The sequence below is a fragment of the Theropithecus gelada genome, chromosome 7b (genome assembly GCF_003255815.1).
Source record: "Theropithecus gelada isolate Dixy chromosome 7b, Tgel_1.0, whole genome shotgun sequence".
Lineage (NCBI taxonomy): Eukaryota > Metazoa > Chordata > Mammalia > Primates > Cercopithecidae > Theropithecus > Theropithecus gelada.
In genome coordinates, this window is record NC_037675.1 from 22,967,770 (window position 1) to 22,979,979 (window position 12,210).

Consider the following 12,210-nt stretch of genomic DNA (forward strand, 5'->3'; position numbering starts at 1 on the left):
GATTGGGGGTGGAGAGAGCTAGCTGATTTAAACTCTAGATGAATGTTAGAAACACATACTAAAATTGAAAGTCAGAAAGAGGGGCAGGTTTTGTGTGAAAAGAAGTTAATTTTGACTTCTTTAATAATAAGATCTGTTGAGTAAAGAAAACGAAATTTCTCTTAGGAGTTCATCAGTTTCCTTTGCAGTCCCAACTCACTAGGAATGTCAGAGTTAGGGTCATTATACCATTCTTTGTGAGTTACAGTTAGTTATAGCATGTTTGCATTTACTGATTTTTATGAGATAAAGTTGCTTTACTGCTATTTGCCTACAAATTGTAATGGAAATTAAAATCTATGGGTCTGTGATGTGAATAGTTCTCCTGGGGTGGGACAGTGCACACTTGCATGACTATAGGCAAAACCATGTCAGATTAGATATTTATTCAAAAATAAATGGCTCATCTACTTCCCTAAAATTTGTCTTTGAAATGACTACCAAAGATACAGGTAGGACTGATTGAGAAAGGGCAGAAATTAAAGGTCTGAAAATGGAACCTTAGGGAATTCTTATGAAAAGAGAGAAAAGTCGAGAAAGAAGAATAAAAAGATGTAGTCTGGGAAGTATTAGGCCAATCAGGCTTGAGAAATATTATGAAAGTTTTAAGCAATGTTCCCATATAATTGCAAAATGGGAAGTATTATCTCCTTTCATGTTTTGGAAGAGTTTGGGAAGGATTGGGGCTAATTCTTTAAACATTTGATACAATTCACTAGTGAAGCTTCCTGGGCCTGGACTTGACTTTGTGGAATATTTTTTGTTTACTTATTTGATCTTGTTATAGATCTGTTTGGATTTTCTATTTCTTCTTGAGTCAGTTCTGGTACTTTGCGTCTTTCTAAGCATTTGTCTTCTCACCCAGGTTATCCAATTTGTTGGCATATGTCATTGCTGTTCATAGCATTCCCTTATAATCATTTTTATTTCTGTAAAATTGGTAGTAATGTTTCTATTCCTGATTTTAGTCATTTCAGTGTTTTTTTTTAATTGGCTAATTTAGCATGACAAAAAGTTTGTCAATTTTCTTGATCTTTTCAAAGAAGACATTTTTGGTTTAATTTGTTTTTCTCTATTGCTTTTATAATCTCTATTTCATTTATTTCCACTCTAGGCTTTATTATCTCCTTTGTTCTTTTTGCTTTAGGTTTAGTTTGTTCCTTTATTTTTAGTTTAAGGTAAACAGATGATTAATTTAATATTTTTTCTTTTTATAATTTGGTGTTTATAAATTTCCCTTTAAGCAGTGCTTTAGCTGCATATCATAAGTTTTGTTATGGATTTTTTGGGTGTGTTTTTGTTTCCCTTAATCTCAAATTATTTTCCTATTTCCCTCGTGATGTCTTCTTTGAGTCATTGTTTATTTAGGAGTGTGTTGTTTTATTTTCACATATTTGTGAATTTCCCAAATTTCCTTTTTAACTTTTAATTTAATTTCATTATGGTAAGAGAAAATTGTATAGTTTTAATCCTTTTAAATTTATTAATTTTTTATTTGGTTCTTTTGTTACAATTTCTATCTCTTCATTGATATTTTGTAGTTAGTGAGACATAATTCTTATATTCTCTTAGTTCCTTATTTGTGATTTTTTAAAGTTCTTTGAACATGTTTAAAATAGTTGATTTAAACTCTTTGCCTCATAATTTCAATATCTAGCTTCCTTAAACTTTCCTTTTTTTTGTTTGACTTTTCTGTAGACCATATCTTCTTGTTTCTTTGCATGTTTTATCTTTTTTTTGTTGAAAACTGGATATGGATATTTTATTTTACTTTTGCATTGAGACATTTTATTCATTTATTTATCTTTAAAATTTTATCATTTTTTGAGAGATATTAATATTTCAAATAAAGTGGCAACTCTGGAAATGTCACTCACTCCCTCGGTGTTTGTTGCTGCTGCTTGTTATTGTGTGTGCTACCAGTTTGTTTACTGACTTTCCTGAACACATTTGTAAAGTCTGTATTCTTTGTCATGTGTGGCCATTAAAGTCTCTGCTTGTTTAGCTTAATGGTCAGCTAATGATTAGACAGAGATTTCCTTAAATGTCTGGAACCAGTAGGTCTCTTAGCCTTCACTGATGGGCTTTGTATGTGGGTTTCACTGGACCTTCAATATTTAGCCAGGCAGTTTGCAACTCTGCCTTAGCCTTCACTTCTTGCTATCACAGAGCTTCAAGGTCAGTCTCAGGTGAGATATTAGGTACTTCTTAAATCTTTCCTATGTCTTCAAATGGCCTTTGGCATGTATACAGCCTTCTGTGTGCTTGTGCTTTCTAGAGTTTCAGGAATATGTTGGAGTTTTTCAGAGCCCCCTATGGACATTTCATTATTGAGCTTTTCCTTTAAGTGTATTGGTCAGTTTCTTGTTTGTTCCACTATTATCATCTCCTCAGGCAGTGGCAATGTTAAATAACTGGTGCTTATTGTTTTCCTCCAGAAAGATTGTTTGCAATGAGAAAGTTCTGAATAAGATCAAACAGAGGCAAGTCTTGCCAATGGAAGTTGCAGGAATGTGCCAGGCAGGTCAAATAATGACAATTCTCTGAGAACAGTGTTTTTGAGGAGCTCCAAACCAGCTTTGCCCTCTCTAGTAGCTTCAAGGCTGCTGTTTCTCAACATTGTGGCAGTGCTGTTGGTTTTCAAGGCTATTGGAGAGCTGGGGAGAGGAAGAAGAGAACAGGGCAAATTTAAACACCACAAAGTTGCTGCTCACTGTTCTTATCTAGATACAGCCAGTTTTCTTGAGTAAATGCTTCTTGAATTATTGCAAGTCTTTTGTTAATTTCCAGAGTTCAGAAAAAGTTATGCATTTATTTATTTATTTATTTGTTTGTTTTTGAGATAGAGTCTTACTCTGTCACCCAGGCTGGAGTGCAGTGGCACGATCTTGGCTCACTGCAAACTCTCTCTCCTGGGTTCAGGTGATTCTCATGCCTCAGCCTCCTGAGTAGCAGAAATTACAGGCGTGTGCCACCATGCCCAGCTAAGTTTTGTATTTTTAGTAGAGACAGGGTTTCACCATGTTGTGAGGCTGGTCCTGAATTCCTCACCTCAAGTGATCTGCCTGCCTCAACCTCCCAAAACGCAGGGTTTATAGGCATGAGTCACTGTGCTTGGCCAGAATAAGTTATTTTGACAATTTTTTTTGGTGTTGTCATTGCCTTTGGTTTTTTATCATTATGCTGCTAGTCTCACTGACCTCACTCATGCTATTCTGTCAGGCCTCAATCAATTTTCTTCACAGAGCACAGTCTCTTCATCATTTCCCACAAAATCCAATTACAGCAAGTAATTATTTTTCAATAGAGTTTATTGGAGTCTATTTGAATAACTGACAGATAAAGTCCCATTTTTGTTGTATGTTACGTTTTGCCATCTTGGGGGTTTTAGCACTTTTTACTTTATTTATCTCCCACACTATCCCCAGATACCTCTCCATGTAATATTAAGCCTATTCTTTCTTCTTTGAATCCTACTTGGTGTTATTTTCTTCTCTAATCACTGTCCTAAACCAGTGAAGTTCTCTTAGAATTTTGGAGGAATTCAAATGAATTAGAATTATATCTTGTTATAAATATTGTATTTAAGTCCCAGGTATGTTGGATATAGATCATTTCAAAATGTCTTTTCAAGCTATACAATGACATTTTGGGTGGCTGCTGCTTGTGAAACTACCAAGATCTCCATCCTTCTTATTTCTTTCTTTGTCTCTCTCCACCTGAATTAATTTTTCTCCTTTCATAGATGAGACCTATTATTTTTGTAACTTGGAGAGAGGAGAGAAAATTTGGATGAGGAAAAAGGTTAAGGTGAAGAGATGAGAAAATATTGGAGCAGGAAGGCATACCATCTGTTCTCCACTTGTCTCCTCATACTGATTTTGAGCCCCCTGTGGAGACAGAATTTTGGAGATAGAAGTGGATTGAAATATGTTCAAAAGGAACTTTGTGGGATGTACAGAAAATACACACTCTTTTCCAGCACTAATGGACATTCTAAAAAATTGGGCATGTATTAGGCTACAAAGGAAGCTTCGATAATGCAGACATTGTAGCTGCATTCTCTTTTTGGTCAGAAGCAAGACAGGGATAGCCACTATCAGCACTACTCTTCGTTATTTTCCTCCAGTAGTATGTTTGCAGATATATTCTTTAGTGTATACATCAGATGATATCGTTTGGATATTTGTCCCCACTCAAATGTTGAAATTTAATCCCCAGTGCTGCAGGTGGGGCCTGATGGGATGTATTTGTATCATGGGGGCAGATCCCTCATGGCTTAGTGCTGTCTTTGTGATAATGAGTTCTTGTGAGGTCTGGTCATTTAAAAGTGTGTGGCATCCCCCACCCCCAATTTGCTCCTTCCTTCACCATGTTACATGCCTGCTGCTCCTTTGCCTTCTACCATGACTGTAAGCTTCCTGAGGCCTCCCTAGAAGCTGATCAGAAGCCAACACTATACTTCCTGTAAAGCCTGCAGAACTGTGAGCCGGTCAAACCTCTTTTCTTTGTAAGTTATCCAGTCTCAGGTATTTCTTTATAGTAATGAAAGAATAGCTAATACAGTAGGGACTATGCCTCGGACTTTCCGAGCAGCAATGGAAGGGCTTTGTATATTCAGTACTGAGTGTTCTTGTTGTTGGTTGAGTGAATTTGTAGTGTTAAGGTGAGCAGTGTGAGATTTGATTGATTAGAGATTTCCCTGTGCTGTGTTTAAACATTGTTTTTGGCTGTATAGCGTTGAATTCTCACTGCCTATCTCTGCTGGATAGTGTGTGATCTACTTAATATATCTTAATATCTTTCTTTTCTGCTTAAATTAGCTAAGTAGATTTTATTAAATTATACCTGAATATTTGACTGACAAGAAGAGGATCTTGCTAAAGCTAAGACAGTAAAAATAGTATAGTAGTATTGCAGAAGGAAACAACAACATGAATATAAAACTCAGAAAGTTCAATAGGTAACTTTGTGAATCAAGTTCATAGGCAACTCTAATATGATAATCATGATGCCACAAATCTGTAGGGAATGCTGGATTATTTAGTAGATTGTGCTATTAAAACTGTCCTGCTCTATGGAGAAAAATAAAGTAGTCGGGTCTTCTACAGATGTAAATTTTAGATGAATTAAAACCTAAATGTAAAAGACAAATCTAGAAAGATAATAAACACAGTGTGGGAAAATGTATTTGTGGCTTTGGGGTGAAGAATGATTTCTAAATCAAAATCCCTAAAGCTCAATAAAGTGAAAAAAAATGATAATGTTGATTCCTTCAAAATTAAGGACTTCCATTAAAAAAAGGACACCATAGACAAACTTAGTAGACTGGGACCATATTAGAAAAAGATATTTGTGATTTTGGATACAGCCAAAAATTAATATATGAGAAACTCTTATGATTTACTGAGAAACACTAGAGGACTAAGTTTAAAGTGTGAAATCCTTTGTATAGATAACATGGGAAAGGGGAAATACAAATAGCTCAATTTGACTAATAATCAGAGTAATGCAATTTGAGATTCCATACTCAGTAGATTGGTAAAAGTAGACAGTTTTGTAATACTAAGTGTTGTTGAGGTTATGGAAAGACTGGAATGCTCATGCACTGCTGGTAGAAGTGTAAGTGGCTGTAGCTACTTTCAATCATTACCACAGTGAAATCGAGCATGTGTATGTACTATGATTGAACAATCTTTGCTGGGGACATACCCTAGAGAAATTATCACATAGTTAATAGGTGAAATGTAAAAAAAATGTTAATTGCTGTGTTTGCAGGAGTTACAGGCAGCCTATAATTCCACCCTAGGGGATTGCCTAAGTAAGTGTGGTGCATGCTGAAATACTGTGCAGTAGCTACTTTGAACCAAAAGTACATAACCAGTATCTAAAAAGAGTTTTAAGTTATCTATAGCTCTGTACTACTTGGCTTCAGTAAGAAGCTGCTTGAAGGCTTAATCAGCTTACTTGTACAATTGTATTCCTTTTGTGTTCCGCTCTGTGTTTTGGTTGTCAGAAATTTCAGAGCTCAAATTAATCATAGTAGTGATCTTAGTCCTTCCATTAAATAAATTGGTGCCCACTTCCCTTTGATTTTTTTCTATCCTCATTTTAGAGTCATTTTGGAATTCTGTATTTTATTTGGAAGCTTTTTGAGGTCATAAATATAAATACAAGGTTTCTGTTGGACCTAAATGATCATCTTATCATTATTATGTTTTTTATTTTTAGATGGAGTGTTGCTCTGTTGCCCAGGTTGGAGTGAAGTGGTGCGATCTCAGCTCACTACAACCTCTGCCTCCCGGGGTCAAGTGATTCTCCTGCCTCAGCTTCCCGAGTAGCTGGGATCACAGGTGCCTGCCACCATGCCCAGATAATTTATATATTTTTAGTAGAGACGGGGTTTCACCATGTTGGCCAGGCTGGTCTCGAACTCCTGACCTCAGGTGATCCACTCACCTTGGCCTCCCAAAGTGCTGGGATTACAGGCTTGAGCCACTGCTCCTGGCTCATCTTATCATTATTAAGGACTCTCTCATTAAGAAAAGAGAAAAGATTAGGAAAGAAACAGATTTCCTCTCACCTAGAAGACTATTTAAGGAAGGAAAGGGGATTCATAAAGCAACCATCCAAAGAGAAGTGTGTTACTCCATGAAAGTATATGTTTAATAGCCACTCACCTGAATAAAGAACATCTTTTAGTAATCAGAAGGCTTTTACAAAAGGCAATTATTTCATTTGGATAGCCTTCATATTCCTATGGAAATTGAATAAGGATAAAGAAATTGAACAAAAGCAAAGGACACGAAATCTCTTGAAGATATGAGAAGCTGTGAACACTTGTCTTAGGGGGTGCATGGAGAAATTATTTTTCGTGAGTTCCCATGTAGTCCACTAGGTGGCGGAGGTTACATAAAAGCCCTACTGTATAATAAACGCCGAATTGCTGCAAACTGTGTTTCCTCTTCTTTTTCAAGTAAAATCCCAAGGAAACTTGTACAGTACAATAAAAGCCGGAGACAGAACTTTGTAGTAAGCCCTATATTAATAACAATAACAGTGTCAAGTTGCAAAATGAGGATAGGTACCATACCAAAAGAGATTATCTCCAAATGCAGTTTTTGCTTCTTTTGTTTACAGAAAAAGTACAGCTGACGTTTTTTTCCCATATTTGTTCCAAAGATCACCTTGAATGCAAGGAGTCAAATTTTGATCAGCATATTTAGACAGTAACTTTTGTACCTTAAAAAAATTCATTTCTTATCTACTGCGGCTACTAATATTTCACGCTAATTATTTTAAACACATTAGCAGGTCATCATGTCATATGTGATGGGATTTAGCATACTTTTTGTGTGAATATATCACTTTAATTTGTATAATGGAGCAGTGCCCCATTAATTATGTGACTCCTTCTAATACCCTTAGAGAAGAAAGGAAGCTCCTTGAATACTAAATTTGCACAACCACAGTGACCTTATAAAGGTTGCCTTCCCTTTTAAGATTAATTTCTCAGAACAAAGCACAGTGAAGTCATTACTATGCAGCCTCACAACTGTAGCAGTCCTTCTAAAGGCTGTAGATTCTGGCTGATGATGTCACTGACACAAATTAAAAAAAATGCAAAACAGATAGTCTTAAATAAGCTTTCTGGTGAGACCAACTGCATTTTGGCCATGGCTCTGCAGAGCACTCTGGGGACAGTGTGGCTGGGACTTCTCCTCAACTCTCTCTGGAATGGTGAGTAGGCTCCTTCACTATTTGGTTTTGTAAAAGTGTAGGACATTGTTTTAAAATTTGGACTCATTTTTAATAGAAAAACAGAGAAGTCAGATCTAATATTCACTGTATCTAAGGGGCAATCAACAAACCAAATAGTACCATTAAAGTGACAGCCCTCTTTGTTTTCCTAGTTGCAGAAAGCAAGGACCAAGTGTTTCAGCCTTCCACAGTGGCATCTTCGGAGGGAGCCATGGCGGAAATCTTCTGTAATCACTCTGTGTCCAATGCTTACAACTTCTTCTGGTACCTTCACTTCCCGGGATGTGCACCAAGACTCCTTGTTAAGGGCTCAAAGCCTTCTCAGCAGGGACGATACAACATGACCTATGAACGATTCTCTTCATCGCTGCTCATCCTCCAGGTGCGGGAGGCAGATGCTGCTGTTTACTACTGTGCTGTGGAGGACACAGAGGCAGGGAACCCATGAAGAGCTGAACAGAAACAGAGATCACAGCCTTTGCAGGAGGCAAAACAGACGAGCAATAACTTTTTCTTCCTTAATTCAGTGTTACCCAAGCTTTTTCATTTGGTACTGCTATTAGGAAAAAAAATCGAGTCCAGACACACACTATATATTAACAAATGTCTATAAAAATATGCTTTTAATTTTTTTTTGAGATAGGGTCTTGCTCTGTCACCCACGCTGGAGTGCGGTGGCATGATCATAGCTCATTGTAGCCTTGAACTCCAGGGCTCAAGGGTAGCTGGGACTCAGCCTTCTGAGTAGGTGAGACTATAGGCATGTGCCACCATGCCCAGTGAATTTTCCTCCTTTTTGTAGACATGAGTTCTCTCTGTGTTGTCCAGACTGGTCTCAAACTCCTGGCTTCAAGTGATCCTCCTGCTTCGGCCTCCAAAAGTGTTAGAATTACGGGTGTGAGTCAATGCACCCAGCCCAGAAAATATGCTTTTAAATGGTGATTATTTCAAACAGTCTACTTGATATCTGAAACACTTTTGACTCATTTTTTTGAGATCTGATTAGATTATTTTTGCTTTTCCCTCATAAAATGACTGATGATGAACTTGCGATAGTAGTAAGAGGCAGGTCAACCCTTCCATTTTCTTTTCTTTTTAAAAAATTCAGACAGGCCGGAGTGCAGTGGCATGATCATAGCTCACTGTGGCCTTGAACTCCTGGCCTCCAGTGATCCTCCTGCCTTGACCTCCCAAAGCACTGGGATTATAAGTGTGAGCCACCAGGGTCAGTCAACTAATTTTCTCATTGCTGTCCGTGCTTACCTTTTAAATACTGTCTGCTAGCTTCAGTTTCTTTGCAGCAATACTTTCAAAACAAGTCCACTTTGTAAAGGGTGGTTTAGTTAACATTGGGTGATGTTATAAGAAGTGAGAAAGGAATGAATGAGTGACTGGCTGCTACCTACAGCCCTGCATTTGGAACCTCAATCCTTGCTTCAGGATACTTTGCTTATAATCTAGCATACAGTCCCGTTGAGGGGGGCCAGTCAGTGAGTATATGAAATATTAGTAAAACTGAATCTCCTTCACAATATTTAAACTAAAAACAAATGCAAATGGAAGTATTTGTACTTATTGCAATGCATTCTTCCCACACCCCTGTCAATTAGCTTGGTCCTCCCATCCCAGATGTGTCCCTCCCACTTTAGAGACCAATGCCTTAGGGTAGCCCAGTGGTTCTTAATATATTTCATCCTCCTAGATCAGAAGATTTGTGAAAATTGGATTTGTTTTCTTGCGGGGCCATATTCTAGATAAACTCAATCAGGGTTTGTAGGGGTGGGACCCAGAAATCTATATTTTCCATAAAGCTCTGCTGGTGATTTTTTTGCTCAGCCAGGTTTGATCTGGGAATTTCAGATTTTGGACTCCAGGTGTATGAGTTCATTCTCACGCTGCTATAAAGAAATACCCAAGACTGGGTAATTTATAAAGAAAAGAGGTTTAATTGACTCACAGTTCTGCATGGCTGGGAAGGTCTCAGGAAACTTACAATCATGACGGAAGGCAAAGGGGAAGAAAGGCACCTTCTTCACAGGGCAGCAAGAAGGCGAAGTGCCAGCAGGGGAAATGCCAGACATGTATAAAACCATCAGATCTTGTGAGAACTCATTCACTATCATGAGAACAGCATGGGGGAAACCATCTCCATGATTCAGTTACCTCCCACCGGGTCCCTCCCACAACATGCGGGGATTATTACAATTCAAGGTGAGATTTGGATGGGGATACAGAGCCAAACCATATTACCATGTCTCCAGGCTTTAACCACTATTCTCTACTTCCTTTCAGGCAGAATTTTAGTAACAGAGGAGGGCTTCAGGAAGTGAACCGTACAGTGCAATTGCTTGCTTACACAGTAGACTTTCAGCAAATGTTGACATTTGGAATAAAAAGTGAAGGGCAAGATGGGCATGATGGCTTGCACCTGTAATCCCAACACTTGGGAAGCTGAGGTGGGAGGATCCCTTGAGCCCAGGAGTTGGAGACCAGCCTAGTCAACATAGTAAAACCCTGTCTCTATAAAAAATAGAAAAAATTAGCTTGGTGTGTTGGCATGTGCCTGTAGTCCCAGCTACTTGGGAGGCTAAGGTGGGAAGATCGCTTGAGCCAGGGAGGTTAAGGCTGCAGTGAGCCATGAGGGCACCATTGCACTCCAGCCTGGGTAACAGCAAAACCCTGTCTCGATTAAAAGAAAAAAAGTGGCCAGGTGCTGTGGATCATGCCTATAATCCCAGCACTTTGGGAGGCTAAGGCAGGTGGATCGCTTGAGCTCAGGAGTTCGATACCAGCCTGGTCTGTACCCAAAATACCAAAAATTAGCTAGGAGTGCTGTGCACCTGCGATCCCAGCTACTTGGGAGGCTGAGGTGGGAGGATGGCTTGAACCTGTGTGGTGGGGGTTGCAGTGAGCCAAGATGGCACCACTGCACTCCAGCCTGGGCATCAGAGTGAGACCCTGTTAAAAAAAAAAAAAAGGAAAAAGGTGAAGAGCAGATTGCTGATGACAGAAGAAAAAAGGCATTTTAGTAATGTCAATTGTCATGAAACTTTGCCAAGATGTCATAAGATTGACTTTTAAATGCAAATTTTTAATAACATCCAAATATTTCCATTGGATATAAATGTAAATTGGTATGCTTGTGCTTGTATTACTTTGTTAGGCATATTATATTTTGGGTTGTTGCTTGCTTAAAAGTGTGTTAATCTTGTTTATTTTATTTTATTTCTTTATTTTTTCTGAGACGGAGTCTCGCTCTTGTCGCCCAGGCTGGAGGGCAGTGGCGCAATCTGGGCTCACTGCAACCTCCACCTTCCGGCTTCAAGCGATTCTCCTGCCTCAGCCTCCCAAGTAGCTGGGATTACAGGCACATGCCACCATGCCCAGCTAATTTGTATTTTTGGTAGAGACGGGGTTTAACCATATTGGCCAGACTGGTCTCAAACTCCTGACCTCAAGTGATCCACCTGCCTCAGCCTCCCAAAGCGTAATTTAAAAAATCTTATTTTTTAATCAAATGAAATTCTTGAGAAGAGGAAGCATATGTGACCCTTCTTTAAGGTTGTCCTGCACAGTTCTGTTTGCACTGTAGTGGCTCAATAAATTATGAACACGGGTGTGACCTCATTGCTTTGGCAAGAGGGACCAGAGACAGAAAATTCCCTTTGGTTATATAAGGAAGTTCTTTCATTCACAAAGGAGTCTGTACATGTGGTATATTGAAAACCTTACCTTTTACTCTGGTGTTTTGATTCTGTAATTCAAACCGTCAACAACTGGTCTTCTACCAGATTTTTTCCAGTTCACATGAAGAACTCTAAAGGTGTTATTATCCAAAGGGGAAAATGGAAAAAGAGAGTGAAATAAGAGGAAAATGCAGTTGATGCATTTTGCTTACAACAAAGAGAGCAGCCATGAAGTTCCATTCTTTTTTTTTTTTTTTTTTTTTTTTTGAGACGGAGTCTCGCTCTGTCACCCGGGCTGGAGTGCAGCGGCCGGATCTCAGCTCACTGCAAGCTCCGCCTCCCGGGTTTACGCCATTCTCCTGCCTCAGCCTCCCAAGTAGCTGGGACTACAGGCGCCCGCCACCTCGCCCGGCTAGTTTTTTGCATTTTTTTTTTTTTTTTTTTTTTTGAGACGGAGTCTCGCTCTGTAGCCCAGGCTGGAGTGCAGTGGCCGGATCTCAGCTCACTGCAAGCTCCGCCTCCCGGGTTCACGCCATTCTCCAGCCTCAGCCTCCCGAGTAGCTGGGACTACAGGCGCCCGCCATCTCGCCCGGCTATTTTTTGTATTTCTTAGTAGAGACGGGGTTTCACTGTGTTCGCCAGGATGGTCTCGATCTCCTGACCTCGTGATCCGCCCATCTCGGCCTCCCAAAGTGCTGGGATTACAGGCTTGAGCCACCGCGCC

The 12,210-nt window shown here is 39.2% G+C and overlaps 2 gene segments (V, D, J or C); both read left to right on the plus strand.

Moving 5' to 3' along the window:
- LOC112629379 overlaps positions 1–12,210 on the plus strand; it is an 881,832-nt gene that overhangs the window by 70,695 nt on the left and 798,927 nt on the right.
- LOC112629371 lies at positions 7,618–8,858 on the plus strand. The segment is given in 2 exon segments: positions 7,618–7,779; positions 7,953–8,858. Coding segments are annotated over 2 exon segments (444 nt in total).